The sequence below is a fragment of the Lytechinus variegatus genome, chromosome 16, assembly GCF_018143015.1.
Source record: "Lytechinus variegatus isolate NC3 chromosome 16, Lvar_3.0, whole genome shotgun sequence".
Taxonomy (NCBI): Eukaryota; Metazoa; Echinodermata; class Echinoidea; order Temnopleuroida; family Toxopneustidae; genus Lytechinus; species Lytechinus variegatus.
The window spans coordinates 10,806,715-10,824,720 of record NC_054755.1 but is presented as its reverse complement, the minus strand read 5'-3'; the positions used below and the strand labels follow the sequence as shown (position 1 = coordinate 10,824,720).

The window sequence follows — 18,006 nt, the reverse complement described above, 5'->3', positions numbered from 1 at the left end:
CTAGCAAAGCGATCTTGAAAACTGGTTTCCAGTAAACTAGTTTTAGAAAATGTAATGAGAACGGCCTCTAATTGTTACAGTATTCATTCATCTGAAAAATGATAGCCATTTCTTACTGTAAACACAAACCATTATCATAATTTATTTTTCAATGACAAGTCAACATGTGACACTTCATTATCATGCAAGCGAAACCTTTTGAATGACATTGGCCTTTGCATGAATTGTTGATTTCACGCAGCGTGAAAGGTACTTTGAACTCTTCCAAACGCAAACAATAATGGCCTATTTATAGTCTTCATACAGTACTACATTGTATACATGTACATGAGCATGAATCATTACATTACAATACAAGTACGGGCTACAGTATTACAAGCAGTCCTCCTCCCCCCCCCCTTCCCCATTACAATCTGCCAGCCATGTTGCTATAAACACAATAGGCGGTTTCAAACCGCCTCGATCACAAGAATCCCCGTTAAATTACGAGAACTTTTTAAGGCTAAAAAATACCCATTAATTATTCCTGCATTCACACCGCCCCGAAACACATCCTTCGGGATAAGTTCCCGAAGTTTCGAGCATGCGCAGTGTGGTCTGATAAGCAGGCAAGGCGGGAGATTCAAAATCTCTAGCCCAGCAGCCACCCACGCCGCCGCGCCCAACGACACGCTGGGATAAAAGTTCCCGTAATTTGCTTTCACATCGCCAAAATACCTGCGACCTTGGAAAAATCCCCACGAAACTTCTCGTAATTTCGCCAAGTACCTACTATTTAGCGGGTATTTTCTTTCAGGGAGATTACGCGTAGTTTGCTTTCACATTACCAAAATAACCTGGTATTTTCTGATCGGGGTAAATTTCCCGATCAGAGAATACCTGGAACTGACAAACTTCGAGGCGGTCTGAAACCACCTAGTGGGTGATTTTAAGTTCAGTGTTGACCTTTTGGTGTTGGTGCTATGTCAATTCACGAGGTGTTAAGCCATTGTGCTCTGTATCATAGGAAACGCAATCCAAATTGTGCTTCCAACACCAACACCGGACCGAAATCTCCCAGTGAGGCCCAACGTGCAAGAACAACAGATACAGATGGTCCATAATGAATTTAAGGAGTGTTTCATAACTTGCCATAATCACCGACAACTAGCACCACAGAACAAATACATGTACACTAAATTTCAAATTAGCCTGCTAATTAATCTTGCCTAGAAAGAGGTCTATACTGGAATTAGGAGACTTGTTTCTGGACAATATGAGGTTGCTAATGCTGCCATTGGCATGATTCTACAATGTAAAACTCAGCATTTCCTTTGAGTTATCTTCAATGTTGTTTTTTTAAGATACAAGGTTTGAACAGCCCATTGACACTACAATGTATGTCCAGTTGATGTGAAGGTGATTTTCACAAAACCCTATATTTCGATTATAAAGACGATCTTGAAATCTACATTTTCCTTGGTTTAGCATCATTAGCATTACATTTTTTCATTACAGTTGATAACAATTAGTTAGGACCACATGGGAAATCACCAGAGTTTATAGATCAATGCAACACACCCCCACCCACTCCAATCATTTGCAAGTGAAACAGGTTTGGAGGATAACATAAGCTCACTTGAACCAAATATACGTAGCCCGCAGCTGTCCCACCCCCCCCCCCTTCTTCAACATATACATAGGCGCAATCATTTCCGATGTACTGCTTTTCCTCAAGGGGGGGGGGTGGAAATGAAGCTGCTGTCTAATTTTAATTATGGAACTTGTTTATTACAGTAAAGTAAACATGTGCTGCTTTGTGTGCACAGCTAGTTCGCCACCTGTAGACCAAACCATGATCAAACCCTCCCAAACTTTGTTTTGTTCACATGCAAAAAATAATTCTGAGTTTGATATTTTGGGCCTACAGTAAGATGTATTTTGAATCCTGCTTTTCTTGCTGCCCCATTGATAGTACATGTACATGGATAGATGTGAGCTAAATTAATTCGGAGTGGAGATAGGTCTAATATCAAGGTCCTGCAGATTTTGAATCCTGTTTTCCCATTCCACAACTGATGATAATTGTTCTACTTGAGAAATGATTTGAGAAATTCATTAAACTTGTAATTTTTTTCTGGCCAGTACATAACTACAAAGAAAAAGAAAAAATTATCATTATTATTGATCTCCAGGGGCCCGTTGCATAAAACTTTTTACCTGAGACAGACCTTCATTTTTGAGGAGCGCGATCACGCCGGCGCTCCTACCACGCTCCTTAAAAAAATAAGGAGAGCAAAAAGTCGCACTCCTCAAAAAAAAAAAAAAAATTGCTAAAATTTCACATCTTTAAATCCACGAAATGGCCTTCTTTTTTCCATAATTCCTTGAAATTACTTTGATTTAGTTGAAATCTATCGGAAAAATGAAGAATATTCATCTCTTTCCCGACTCTGATTTTAATTTAATCTCGGTAAATATTGCAGTCCCATATGTAGATTTTCATGGCAACACCATGGAAGTCTACATGTGGGACTACAATATTTACCAAGGTACTGTAAGTTCAAATCAGAGTCGGGAAAGTGGTGAATATTCTTCATTTTTCTGATAGTTCTCAACTAAATCAAAGTAATTTCAAGGAATTATGTAAAAAAGAAGGCCATTTCATGAATGTAAAGATGTAAAATGTGAAATTTTAGCAATTTTTTTTTTTTTTTTTGGAAGGAGCGCGTACGATATCTTGTAAACGTATTGACGTGACCCAGGCCTAGTTTCACCACAGATTAAATAATAGCTAACACAGCTTTTTATACAATGTTAAGAAAAATCTACAATTTATCATACATGTATTGTAATGAATTGATTTGAGCTCCTCACGGAGAGCGATTCTGAGGAGCTCAATTGAGCTCCTCAAAAAAATGAGGAGTTTTCTCAGTTAAAAAGTTTTATGCATCAGGCCTCAGGTTGATAATAAAATAATTTGAACAACTGATAAAGTACAAGAGAAGTGTACAATGGATTGTACTTTATTTTATATTCCACTTTAATAGTGCCAAAAGACGATGAATGATACAGTTTATGCCATAAAGAAGAACTGGATACATGTATCCGTATCATTTAAAGACCTTCATTAAAATACATCAAATTTACATAGAAATTTATCAACTTATCAATTTCCATCAATATGAATCACCAAACAGCAGCAGAATACTGTACATGTATGTGAACAATCCTTTTAAAAAATATGCAAATCATAGAGTCTACATAGTGCATATATAGCAGTATTTACCAATAGGGAACTCTGGCCCTCTCCTTACTCATATGAGTCAAGATATATCTGTGGCTATTATTTTTATCCCCCAATTCCCGATGCCACTAGTCATGGGCTCATCGTTGAGGCTTAAATTAAGACCATCCTTGTCATGTCATGGAAGGGTTTGCCCCCTAAACTGACAGTTCAGAAGCGCTGCATGTACAGCAACTGAAATTTATTCTGCACGACTATTAAGAGTAGTGTATTTGGGGATCTGTAGTTTAATACAGGGATACAAGCAGTAGGGACCATGATTTTCTGCTTTAATACTGGGAAATCAAAATGGATCTGTTGGTTCTTTACATTTCATGTGAAAATTAATTAAATTTACCTTTGACAAACAGAAAAGGTATTTTTGCTCTGTACATTACATTTACATGTAGATCATGTTTGAAACAGAATTTTACAGGTTATCAGAAATGGAAAGGACAATCTTTTTTATATAAAGTTACACAAGAATTTGTAAATGACCTAAAAAAAATACATCTAGAGATTCTAAAACATGCAAGGATCCAGTATTAAAAAGGAGGGGGATCCATTCCCCCTCCCCCAATAATTTCACTCCTGGGGGTGGAGTGCCCCTCCCCAACCCCCACTAGATCCGAGGATTTATTCCTGCTCAGATGCTATTACAGCATGCACTCTGTTTTACCTCCACTCAGATGACCAGTTGAACAACACAATAATATTGCTTCCTAAAAGGGATGTAGGAATTGCAAGATAACATCACAAAAGTGGTTTGGATAAGCAGTTTTCATATCTAAACCAAAGATAATATTTTTCTCAGCTAATTTCAAATTTGATGTACAGGTAACAACATGCAATTTCCTAATCATACTCTCTACATTATTCAAGAAATCATGTTTATTCTATAATATATAAAGGTCCCCTAACATCTTTTGTGACGCTCAAAATGTAGCCCTGATTTTTAATTTCACAAATATGTTCATGTTTTAGGGACAGTGATATAGCCGTTTCATTAGCAAATAAAACATAAATTCCACTTGGTTCATATACTTTCATGTAAAATTTCATGGAATTCTCCTTTGCAAAACAGAATTCAGGTTTTTGCTGTGTAGATTTTCAGAGACAAAGCAGAATTTCCATTTTTAGATCAAGTTGAAATGGAAAAACATATTGTCAGAAACGGCAATGACCATTTTTTAAACGGAAATCACTGTCTCTAAAAATGTTTACATAAAGAAATAGCTGTATGTGGCAAAAATTAATGCAAAATGATTATGGTAAAAATCTGTAACTGGTGAAAATAATCTGTAATCTGTAACTGCTGAGAAATGAGCAAAATAAAGATGACATTCCTGGCTGTTAGATGAAAATTTTCCAAGCTATAATAATACATCGTCCCACATACATGCAGGTGAATCATTGTGTGATGGTTTCAACTTAGATTTCACAAAGTTAGATCTACAAAGGAGATTTACAAGTAGTCCTGCAAAGATATGGTGACAAATGATCTAGATTTCAAAGACTTTCACAGGAAATTATTGTTTGCTGTATTTCACTGCATGATGCTCGCCCTTTGCCCTGCAAGCACATTAAACAATATTTAACCAAAACCATGTCTAGAGCGTAGACTACATGTACATGCCAAACTCACTGTCTGTGTCACATACATTTTAAGAGCCAGCCACGGTACACAGTGAATCTAGTCTCACTACTTCAGACTCTGCATTGTGCACCACAGATGTGAGTTGCGAAAACCAAGGGTTTGTGCCTGCAGACTACATGTAGCATGGATCATGCAATGTACATGTATACAAGAAATGAAACCTGCAGAATTACATTTTTCAATATCTTATGAAAATGGTAATTGCTTCCGATATCAGTAAAAAAGCAATTTCATGAAAACCATACATGTACGGTGAATGTAGGTCATAATGTAACTTCACCTACATGTACATGTATTCTAAACAGGATAATAGCACACTCCTACAGCACATATTACAAAAGAGGTTGTATCTAGAAATCATGTACCATGAAGTACATGTACATGTATAAGGAGTGGTGGTATGTTTTTTTCTATCGTATTACGCTTCAACGAGTTATGTTTTGAACTGAAAATATTAGAAGAGTCTTTTATTATTCAAGCCCTACAACTGCTATCAAGGTCTATATGTACAAGTATCACTTGCTCACAACCTCACCTACACATACTCAAAGTCATATCTGTGCAGTTAAGTGTGTGTGATAGACAAGTGTAGCGGTATGTACTTCTTGCATCAAGAGCTCTATTGTTATCTCTATTTATATAGCAAAACTTCAGAGTTCAATTCAATTCTTCAATTTCATCTTGAAAAAAAGTTCTACAGTTCACAACCTTTATTTTCTAAGGAGTGAGAAAAACAATTATTTTTAAAGATACAAAAATATACATTCAATACTGTGAAAGCTTATTTCATGCTTCGCAATTAATTTGCGGTGTGAAGACTTACCGTTAAAGAGGAAGTTCACCCTGACAAAGAATTTACTGCAAAATTTGGAATATATGTTTGAGGGGTTTGGGGTGTCTCCAGTGTGTGTTTGCATACATTGATGAGACAAAATTGAAGACCACAATTCTGTTACAAACCCATTTCATACCCTTTAGAATAAGTTTTATGATGGGGGGGGTCCTCATTTTTTTCCCCCCTTAATCAAAATGAACTTGGTATCAGACAGTATCTTCCCTTTATGATATTGCATACAGCTACACTAGTCTGCAGACACAGACCCCGATTGAAAATTTGATCGACAAGTGGGTCTTCACAGAAGACTAGTACATATAGAACTTGCTGTTGAGTGAGAAGGCACTCAGTACATACATGCAAGTCTGTACACTCAGACTCTAATAACTCAAGTGAAGGGTTTGCAACTTTGCACACCAGATTAGCATACAGCTGTGGTTGAGACTGTAATTAGCCATTTGCATAGTGTGCTAAACTGTCTCTAAAGTGATTGTACAATAGAAAATGAAACTCCAGGTTTATATTCTTAAAGGGGAAGTTCACCCTGACAAAAAGTTTATTGTAAAAATAGCAGAAAAATTAATGAAAAATATTGCCGAAGGTTTGAGAAAAATTATCAAATAATTAAAAAGTTATTAGAATTTCAATTATTTGATTTGTGACGTCATATGCGAGCAGCATTCCTACATAGCGAATGGTAAAAAAATCAATGAAATGTCATTTTCTCAGAAAATTGAAAATGGTTTTCACTGTAATTTTTGTATATCAATAGACAAATCGTTTCACACCCGATCATGAAAAGAAAACAAAATTAAGTCATCAGGAACCATACCAAATTTGAAATTTATGCATTTTATATTACATAACACATGGGACAGCTGCTCGTTTATGACGTCACAAATCCAAAACTTTGAACTCTAATAACTTTCTTACTCTTTAACGGATTTTCCTCAAACCTTCACCAATATTTTTTACTATTTTTTCTGCTATTTTTACAAGAAAGTTTTCTTCAGGGTGAACTTCCCCTTTAACTACAATCCTTTTGATCCGTGCTGCTTGAGAATGAGAGTATGCACAGACATTTTCACATTGTCTCTCTTTTCCATTTTGTTATCATCTGTAATAAAGTGTCAATTACATGCAAGTGTACCAAAGCTCTATTCGTACTACATGTACATGTACATCTACATTTATGTCGAATACAAAAAATTCTTACAACTTAAAAAAAAAGTTCATTAAACTTTCATCCTTTCCATAGCCTAGGTACACTTGTGCATGTTACTGACACTTTATTATGAGGTGATGAAAAAATTGATTTTTTTTTTGTTCCATCTTTTAGGAGAGAAATAGACTATGGAAATTGTGTTCATTTCACTGATTTATTGCATTCATATAAAAAGTCTAACTATAATATAAATACACACTTTTGGCAAAGGGCAAAAGATAATGTGAATACATGTATATGTATTAGAAGTCAGCACATTCTATTGAAACTACCTTTGTGAATTTGGGCCAATGTACGCACTGCACCCTTGTTCTGCTGGGCAAATACTGCACAGAAAATGGCCTTGTATTGTACACACTTGGAGGTTTTTCTTCCATGCGAACACAGAACATGTGCCTGATAGTCTGAGAATTGATGAAGTCATGTACATGTACATGTAACCACATCCTCAGACCAATAAGATAAAGCTATATGGTGTAGGAAATCAGGATATCCTTCTATACAGGAAGAATACAGATTAATAAGTGATGTAAAAAAAAACATAAGCCTATTACATTTTTTTTCAATATCTGGAGAATGTTTGTAACATGTATTGTAGAACCAGGCTAATATAACAGGATGTGCGCGAGGCCCGCGAGGTACCGGGTCCGGTCCGAGCTCGGACCCTCGTGCATGCGATGTTTCAAAATCGGCAGCGAATTATTTATGCGTGTGAGGAACTTCATGCTGAGTCTAAATCACCAATTTTGAGACTGATACTGATAGAAGCATGGAAAATAAGTGAAACTTAGTTTGTGTAAAGTAAGAATATAAGTTTTGTTTTTAAAGATTGTGATGTTGCATGAATTTTATATTCCCCCCCCCATAAAATCCCACCTTTGTCACTCGGAATATCAAATCGAGTTCAGTCTTGAAGTTCGGGTAGGTGGAGCGTAGTGTAGCGGTAGAATAGACTAGTCAAGTGGAGTGGAGCCTGCACGAACTTCGCTCGAGGTTAACGTTACATCTAAGAATTTAAGAAGACAACCTGTAGTGTAAGGTGACCACACAATCTTAAGACGGCCATTCCGTGCTTTTGGGAACTGGTAGCCAAATCGAACTTGTACCTCCTTTCACCACGATATGGAAAGAAACTTCGCTTTGGCGATTTTGAAAGAATTCATGCGAGAGGCTTTGTTTACGATGTGAAGCTCCTCACACAACTGGTTACCTCTTTCCTAATGCAATGTTTAATTGGCCCAGTTTGCCATGGGTAGACAAGTTTTCAGATGACATCGACGATTCTGCCGGAATCATAATTTTTGTAATTATATCCATCTACTCCGCATTTCCCTGCACTTCAAGACCACTCTGCCACTTTCAAAATGTTGACAAAAAATATTACAAAATCGATTCACTAAATAAATCACAAACAAGATGTATATGGGGATGAATCACTTTAATAAACTGTATTATCTACTCGTGAAATTTATTTCGTCAGAATCATCACTGACAAAATAAATCTCATTGGCAATCTCTCTTTATATCTACTCTTCAAAATGGGAACCATCTAAGAAAATTCTCCTGAACTTATAAATGCTAGTTCCCATTTTCACGAGTAGATAAAGACAGTTTATTAATCAGATTTATTTTGTCAGAGAATCATCACTAACGAAATAAATATCACAAGTAATCTGTCTTTATCTACTCGCTGAAATGGGAACCAGCGTGTACAACTCCATTGAGAATTTTCCAAGCTGGTTCCCATTTTGGCGAGTAGATTAATAATACTCTACTCGCTGAAATGGGAACCAGCGTGTATAACTCTGTGGGGAGTTTTCCATACAGTTGTACGCACTGGTTCCCATTTCAGCGAGTAGAGTATACTAGTTTACTCTACTCGCTATAATGGGAACCAGTGTGTATAACTCTATGGGGAGATTTCCACAGAGTTGTACGCGCTGGTTCCCATTTTAGCGAGTAGAGAAGACAGCGACAATCAATCTTTCTGATCTAAGCTCTTTGAAGGATTAGATTTATTTAGATTCAGTGCAGCAGCTGCGGTGAAGCAGTGAGCAAGCTCGAAAAGGTAGGTAGGTCCCCGGGGGGGCACTTAGTATATAATACATAGTGGGTATGTGCCATGGAGGGGACCCCCATTTTCACACCCAATTTTCCGTTCCAAGGCATAGCATTTTTGTCTTATTGAGAAAAAAACCAAAGAAAGCCGCTCGAAGGCAGAGCATTTCGTTCTTCTTATCGAGAAAAAAGAAGAAATCCGCTCCAAAGTTTCGCATATTTTTCGTTACGCTGTTCAGGTTGCATTGATCTGCTGCAATTTTGGTGAAAAGCAGCCGCCGAGCGCTGTCCGACCATCGTCTCTGCACGAGCGCACCCGGAGGAGGCCGCGCTAGCTGCATCATGCACACATGCCCGTTCCATAGGGGTGCATACCCACATACTCACACGCTGGCGATCTGTTCCAAGGACCCCCGTTTTCAAAAAAATTGTAGTGTAGTCATGGTAGTTAAGAAGCCCGTTCTGAGGACCCTGCTTTTTACAATAAGCCCGCTCCAAGGCCCCTGTTTTTTGTCTCGCCCGCGGCACATCCCTACCACTTTTTTGGTCGAGTGCCCCCCCACCCCCCGGGTAGGTAATGTCTTGTGAAAAAGTGTCCTGTGGAAATTAGGATTTTTAGGAACTGGTTCCCAATTTCACGATAATGCCCGTAAGACTTCGAAAACTATGTCACATTTATTAGAAAAAGAATGTATACGCTCTCTCTCATCTCAGCTCTCTTCTTTCGCGTTCTCTCGATCTCCTTCCCACTCTCTTTTTTCTGAACTGATTCAGCATTAGTTTAGTGTTTGAGTCAAACTTCAAAGTCATTCAACTGCAAGCGCAGTCGGCAATTTAATTGATCAATCGTTTCCCTACACTTCTTATCAAAATCTTACCAATGAGCACAACGAAGAAACACGTGAGCTTCATGATGATGGCTTTCTTTTATCCTTTTACAGATCACAAGAGTAGGTAGGAAAACAAATTGTCGGCAGAACAAGCTTGCACCGCTTCCTTTCCTTAACTTCTGTAATGCAGCAGCAACAGAAATGTTGAACACCTTGATATGGCGCACGGACCGGGAAACTTCAGCGGAGCAAAACGGTGAGTTCGCGATGGAAAGAAATATCGGTGGCGCAATTTTTTCCCTGATGAGCAAGTTGCAATTTAGCACGTGATTAGCTCATAGAGTGGATACGCTTACTTCACAACTCCCCTCTGGAAATTTAAGTTTAGCTCATCCATCCTCTTAGCAATGACATTTACAGACGATTTTCTTTAAAATGAAATTATGATTATTCAAAGGTCATATCTAAGATACCCACTGACGGTAAATTGTTTCCCTGACTCTAGAGAACCATAATTTTACTCAAAATATTCTTTGCTGAAATATTTTTATTGAATATCGAATGGGAGGCCATCATGGAGAATGTTATTCTCCTTTCACAAAAACTTCAAGAATCAATTGCATGGGGTGACCCCCGGGTCCCCACCAGATGTTCTTCCACAATCCTGAATCCTCCGCTGCTAGCTATAAAGAGCCCCCCACCCCACCCTCGGGGGAGGGGCACATAAAAAACAATTAAGTGGAACAACACCCCCGGTTCTCAGCTTGGAGCAGCAGTACTGTATGTTGACATTGAAATTTCAAATATTTTCTCCTTTGATATAGACCTACAATTTAATCATTTAAGGCCATGAACATCCAATATTGTGGATGCCCTCATTGCCCCCTTTTATTGATTTATGATGCCCCTTTTTACAACTTTCCACATTATTCTATGCTATTGGCACAATGTTCCAAAAACCGGTCTTGCCCTCATAATAAAATTTGATTTTAAAATATATACGTTAAAAAACATGTACATTGTGTAACATATAGGCCCGAATTCACAAAGGTGGACCAAAGTTATACCGGGGTTAAATTTAGCCATGGGTTAACCAATACCCGGGTATGCACCTTTGTGAATTCGGGCCATAGTCTCTGAAAAAAAATTCACGTTAAATCCGTGTTATATATTATACCACAATAATTTTGAAGCAAAATTTCAGTGTCACTCTTATAGTTTATCATGAAATCATTCCTCTTTTTATTTCAAATCATCGTCAATATCCCTTTTATTAGTATGATAATATCCATCGATTCATCTTAACCATCGTCATTCGTCATCATCATCATCACCATCATCATCGTTATAATTTTCATCCGTCATCATCACCATCTTCATCACGATCACCATCTTCATCACTATCACCATCTTCATCACTATCACCATCATTATCATCATCATCATCATCACCACCACCACCACCATCATCATCATCACCACCACCATTATCATCATCTTCATCATCGCCATCATCATCATACTTCATCTCCATCTTAATTCATTAAAATCATGAACTATGTTTTCATTTAAAACTTATAAAAAAATATTTTGCTTTATAAGTATTTATTAATCAAATGAGTTTGCATGTGAGGTAGTCATTCTTTTTCACTCCAAGCAAAATAATTCTTTTCAATCTTCAACTGCAAATTGTAAATGTGTTTGAGTTGATTTTGTGCTTTAAATTCCTATTTTTATTTGGGCATACACTTAATGATTCATGTAAAATAAAATCACAACATATATTTTTGTGTTTTTTGTATTAAATTACACTTTTTTGAATTAAATTTTGAATAAAAAGTGCAGTTAAACAATAAAAATCAAAAGATTGGTATAAAAGAGGGTCAAAACACGTATCATTAAGGGGCGATGCTAGAAAAATCAGCTATTTTCGCAACATTTTTCAACCTATTGTCCAAAAAAAACGAAGAACTTCAATTTGTTTTGTGGTAATAATGGAGTACGACTGGGTAGGTGTGAAAAAATTGCAACCAACAAAACTATGCTGTTCATTGTTGACTTAGAGGTGAAATGAAATGTCCCGTACGACACACAACATTTTCGCCCTTAATTCAGCCATAAGCAAATAATTTTTGTTGGTAATCAGGTTTTCACATGACTACCCACTATAACTTTATTATTGACCAAAAATAATTTTTCGTTGCTCAAGCAATCGGCTGAGAATCTAGAAATTGTTGACAAAATGTCCCGTACGACACGTATGGAATCGCCCACGGTTGAAAAATGCGAGGGAAAAAAGACAGTGAGTCTAAGATAGAATACTCATAGCCTATAGGCCAAATAATTACGAATCAAATGAATAAATAAATAAATAAATAAATAGATAAATAAATAAATGAATAAATAAATAAATAAATAAATAAATAAATACAAGAGTAAAATACGTGAATGTGGAAATATAGGCGTTCTGAATATCAGTGCATTCTGGAGGTTAAATACAATATTTGTTGGTATATAACTAAGACCTGATAAAAAAATTTTTTTCTTTTTTTATCATTAGTGTTATGAGAAAATATCGAATTTGTAACAAACTGAGTTACCAAATAAAACATGTCATCACTGGTTTCAGTGATCAGGGCTGCGCCCCAACATTCAAGTCATATACTACTGCAAATGAATAAAGGCAGTTATTATATACAGCCAATGTCAAACAAAGTGAAAGGGTAAATGATAATAATAATGATGATGATAGTACTAGTAGCAGTAGTAATAGTAAGTAGTAGTAGTAGAAGTAGTAGTAATAGTAAGTAGTAGTAGTAGTAGTAGTAGTAGTAGTACAGTCGTAGTAGTAGTAGTAGTAGTGGTAGTAGTAGTAGTAGTAGTAGTAGTAGTAGTAGTAGTAGTAGTAGTAGAAAGTAGTAGTAGTAGTAGTAAGTAGTAGTAGTAGTAGTAGTAGTAGTAGTAGTAGCAGTAATAGTAGTAGTAGTAGTAGTAGTAGTAGTAGTAGTAGTAGTAGTAGTAGTAGTAGTAGTAGAAGTAGTAGTAGTAGTAGTAGTAGTAGTAGTAGTAGTAGTAGTAGTAGTAGTAGTAGTAGTAGTAGTAGTAGTAGTAGTAGTAGTAGTAGTAGTAGTAGTAGTAGTAGTAGCAGTAGTATAGTAGTAGTAGCAGCAGTAGTAGTAGTAGTAGTAGTAGTAGTAGTAGTAGTAGTAGTAGTAGTAGTAGTAGTAGTAGTAGTAGTAGTAGTAGTAGTAGTAGTAGTAGTAGTAGTAGTGGTAGTAGTAGTAGTAATATAGTAGTAGTAGTAGTAGTAGTAGTAGTAGTAGTAGTAGTAGTAGTAGTAGTAGTAGTAGTAGTAGTAGTAGTCGTCGTCGTCGTCGTCGTCGTAGTAGTAGTAGTAGTAGTAGTAGTAGTAGTAGTAGTAGTAGTAGTAGTAGTAGTAGTAGTAGTAGTAGTAGTAGTAGTAGTAGTAGTAGTAGTAGTAGTAGTAGTAGTAGTAGTAGTAAATGGGAGGGCTTGGGTGCTCTTGCGCCGTCTGTAGGCCAATTTCAGTATATGACTTCACTTTACATTTATATCCGCATTAATTTTCAAAGGGAGTAAACGCCAAAGTTCTAAAAGCCTAAAGTGCGTTGACACGATCTCAGCCAGCTGAAAATAAGTCATATGACCTGTTCATTGTACAACCGCTAGATGGCGTTGGCCAAAAATACAATGCAGTGGTCTTTCAAGCTAGGCAGAAAACGAATCTAAAAATTACAATGAATTTCATGTAAGGTTTTTATGGGAACAATGAACAGGAGAAGAGAAATGATAATTAGACATCGTCTTCAAAACATAAAAATTAATAGTCATCTAGTTTTGGTTCTATTATTAGTTCACATAGGTCAACTTTATTTTTGTGTTTTTTCTCCCCCCCCCCTTCTCTCTCTCTCCTAATATATGCAAATGGAATAATGACGAACAAACTTTGATTATCAGCTTGCAATTAACCTTCGTCACATAATCATAGAACATTATTAGGGTTTCTATATAACAATGGAATGAAAAAAAGACATTTGTAATATATCTATTTTATCAACTGAAAATGAAAGTGGCACTATGCGTTAAATACACAAAATCGTTTCGGTATAGACAATTTAATGAAACCATCATGACCATAGTCATGATAATATTTATTAAGTGTCTTTCATAAATATTGATAATTAGATGTTCTTATAGGATTATCCTTATTCCTCGGGGTCATCTAGATATAGGCCCGTATTCTGAAGTCAGGTTTAACTTAAACTCAGGTTTAAGTATGGATAGCCAATTGTCAAATAAATCACTAACGGATTATAAAGATTTCATATTTCAGCTCATTTGGCTCTTCATTCATTCTTCATATTCTTCTAGGAAGTATAAACAGATGATTGTCTTCACCATCGATATACTCTTAAAACAAATCAGTCAAATTGACTAGACCAGTAGTCAGCTGGGAGCAACTGATATGGCAATCACTGATATTCACATTTCTGACATAATTATATTCTAGTCAGAAATAACTCTGTTCTAGTAAATTATGACTAGAAAATAGTCAAATATGACTAGAATAACAGTTGCACCCAGCTGACCCTACTAGTCATTTTTGACTGATTTGTTTTTAGAGTGTAAATCAGGAAAAAGCACAGTTAACATATAAGAAACATACAACATGATCTTTTTTTTACACTTTTGGCTTCCCATACTTAAACCACAACTTTAAAATCCGACTTCAGAATACGGGCCATATATTATGGTCTAAATCATCGGCCTAACACACGCGGGACAAGACGGGTTATACGTGATAAAAGGTCTTATTTCTCATTATTGAATAAAATACGGATATTGTAGAGCATAATGAGACAAACACTTCTTTCCTCTTTTTTCAGTTTCTTGCTTTCTTTTATTTTAATTCATTTCTATCCCTTGTAAGTTGACTCGAAAAATAGGAAAGGCGATCACCCCTCCCTCCTTTGACGCACTTCTTTCCATTAATTGAAAATGAAAGCAAAGCTGAGTTACAATTTGAAAGTTTTGAAGACAAAAAAATAGGAGCATAATATAGGTTGCTATGATGGGACTTTTTTATGATAATATACAGAATTCTGAAATATTGGGACCGTTCAAAAATTTATTTAAAAATATATCATCGATTCTCTGATGAGATTGGTATGTTAAAAAAATAATATTATGTAGGCCCTATTTACTATTTTTTTTAATTCTTTCGGAACGGGTGTTTATGAAATGTAGTACAAAGTGTTAGGAGTTTTTTTTTCTTTTTTTTTTTGGGGGGGGTTAAGTGATCTTGAGAAAAGCGAGCAAAAGATTTTGAGGGAGTGCACATCACTTTCTAATGAAGTGAATCGAATAATCGCAAAATAATTTATGTTCAAAGCTAAATATAAAAAAAATGATACAAACATGCAAAACATATATAGAATTTGAGGAACATTCGAGAAAATCCAGATAACACAAGTTAAAACGAGGTATAATTAAACATCAATGAAATTTTTAATGCTAAAAATTTCTATATACTTTTCATCCGATCTCGATAAAGCAACATCTATGTTATACTGTTTACAACCGCTGATGTTGCAAACTAGACGGCAATGATTTGCAGCATAATTCAGGCAGTGTACCTCTTTCTGTAAATTTTGTAAATTCGAGTGACAAAGTGTATAATTTTTCTCACACACACGATTTTAAGTTTTAATTTAATTTTTTATCTTTATAAAGCCAGGATAACAATAAGCTTGAATTCAGCATTCCATGCTGGCATCTCTTAGAAATAGAAAGAGGGGGAAATTAATTATTTGCTAGATTACGAAAATCATCATTATCAAGATGAAATACAGTATCTCATTTTGTTGTCTATTTCTAAAACAAAAATAAACAAAATTCTTCCAGGTGAAAAAAAATCGCATTATATCACACAACTTATGCAAATAATATGAATACGTTTACACCAACGAAAGTCAAATACAAGCTTGCCAGGAAATCTCACACATTAGGTAAAAAAAAATATATAACCTAAGGATAGATTGAAAGAGGCAAATATTGTATAATTCAAAACTTGTATCAAAAAGTCAATAAATATGAATTCGCTTTTGTTATCTGTGGGCGCGTCGTGGTCTTGTGGTTCTGACTCTCGCCTTTCAAACAGAGGATTGTGGGTAGAGGGTATAGATTTATTCCTTGACGCTTTAGCGCCAAAGCAGCCAATATGGCAGCTGAGCTATATACGGCCTAGTCTGCTGGGCAAACCCTTCACTCGAAATAAGGGTCTGAATGTGCAGCCTACTCATGCCTTGTGTACTGAAGGCTCTCTCGCGTATTGGAACAGCAAGTTTTGTATGTGCTAGTCTTTGCGTGGAGGCACACTTGTTGATCAAAGTTCCAATCAGGGTCTGTGCCTGCATGCATGCAGACTATATACGGCCGGGGTACGTTTCAAAGCGCACATAGTATAACAGCGATATATAAATTAACATATTATTATATTAGTAGTAGTAGTAGTAGTATCATTATTATCATTATTGTTATTATCATTATTATTAGTACATATCTATTGATCAAGCTATATGAATAATTATTCATTAAGCGATGTATTGATTAACATTTTTTTGTTCGCTTTTCTTTTGTTTCCTTTCTTTCGCACGTCTTTATTTTTATAGGTTTACACAATAGATAGATAATTCCGAACGTCATTGACTTTTAACATGTTTTTATTTACGTTGCCTTGCGTTATATATGATAATTTTGCAGATAATACCACGTGTTCCTCAATAACATGGAGTCTTCACTCCGCGATGTAGGGGACATTAAGAACACAGTAAATGTATTGAAAATTCCCGTCAAAATGCCAAAGAACAGATTGGACGTCTTTGTCGAAAATTGGTGGACCAGGGACCCATTGCAGAAAGAGTTGTAATCAATCGCAACTCTAAAAATCATGCGCAACTTGATTTCCAACCAATCAACAGCGCGAATTTGGGACTCTTTTTGCGATTGATTTTTTTACTTGCGTTTAAACGCAACTCTTTCTGCAACGGACCCCTAGAACAGCAATTTTGTCCTAAGCTTCGGAACGGACGATATATGTCGTTTGTCTAGAGTCAAGGATGCAACTGCTCTATTGATTCACAAATTTTCGACAAAATCTTCTTGGTTGTCATGAAAGGTATTTGGCAATATATTTTCTCTGTTCTTAAACTTTCCGTCATGTCCGTACGTCTCGGAGTTAAAGGGCACATGAGAGTATTTAATCTGTGCGCAAAGCATGTCGGACAGGCGTAAGTAAAGATCACATGACTTTATTGATTAAAATAATTCATTAAAAATAGATCAGATGTTTGTATATCAAAAGAAAAACGATGGAAATAATGCTATGGTCATACTCTTTCATAATGAAGGCGTTTGGGGAGGCTAGACTGCATTTATGTATTTCATTTTAATTATTATTACCCTCAATGCAGTTCTGTTTTTTCTGGCAATGAACTGGTGGAAATTATAGTTAGTCTTATTAAAGTTAGGCCATTTAACTTTTGATTGAGCAGGGCAAGTACCTGGTTAACATATCAAGTCTTATAATGTACTGTTAATTGTGACTAATGTCAGCGAATTAAAGCAAAATCTATCGAGGGATTGATTTTTAATTACTTTTTGATGAGCTATGATATAACACGTGAGTGAATGGGGGTCTGTAATACTCATGTGAGCTCTAAAACTCTCTAGCATCAGTTTCCGGGATTGGTTCTGCCCTTATTAACCATTCCCCATTTGTGTCTCTCTTAATAAAATCCTCGATCTTAATCATTTTTTTTTTGGTCGTTCTCGTTTTTATCCCACTAGAACTCGCAGGTTTCCTCTCTCCTTTCAGTAGTCCAGATTCTGACCATTTTATTTCTTGCTTCTTCTATATTCCGTGACCCAACACATCAAAAGCTGTGGTGCTGTTAGTAGGCCTACATGACCACAGTACTTTACTCCGCCGGTATTAAAGGGATACTCCGGGCTGTTAATATTTAAATCTAAATAAATAGAGTGTAATTCACAAAACAAAATGCTGAAAATTTCATCAAAATCAAAACAAATAGCGAAATTATTGACATTTTAGAT

The 18,006-nt window shown here is 36.0% G+C and overlaps 1 protein-coding gene across 1 annotated transcript in view; it reads right to left on the bottom strand.

Moving 5' to 3' along the window:
- Window positions 1-10,181, bottom strand: part of LOC121429984 (lysosome-associated membrane glycoprotein 1-like) — a 29,383-nt gene extending 19,202 nt beyond the window's left edge. The window contains exon 1 of the mRNA XM_041627254.1: window positions 9,919-10,181. Coding sequence (XP_041483188.1) covers window positions 9,919-9,952 — 34 coding nt within the window. The 5' untranslated portion in view covers window positions 9,953-10,181. The remainder of the gene's footprint in view (window positions 1-9,918) is intronic.
- Between the last annotated feature and the right edge of the window lie 7,825 nt (window positions 10,182-18,006).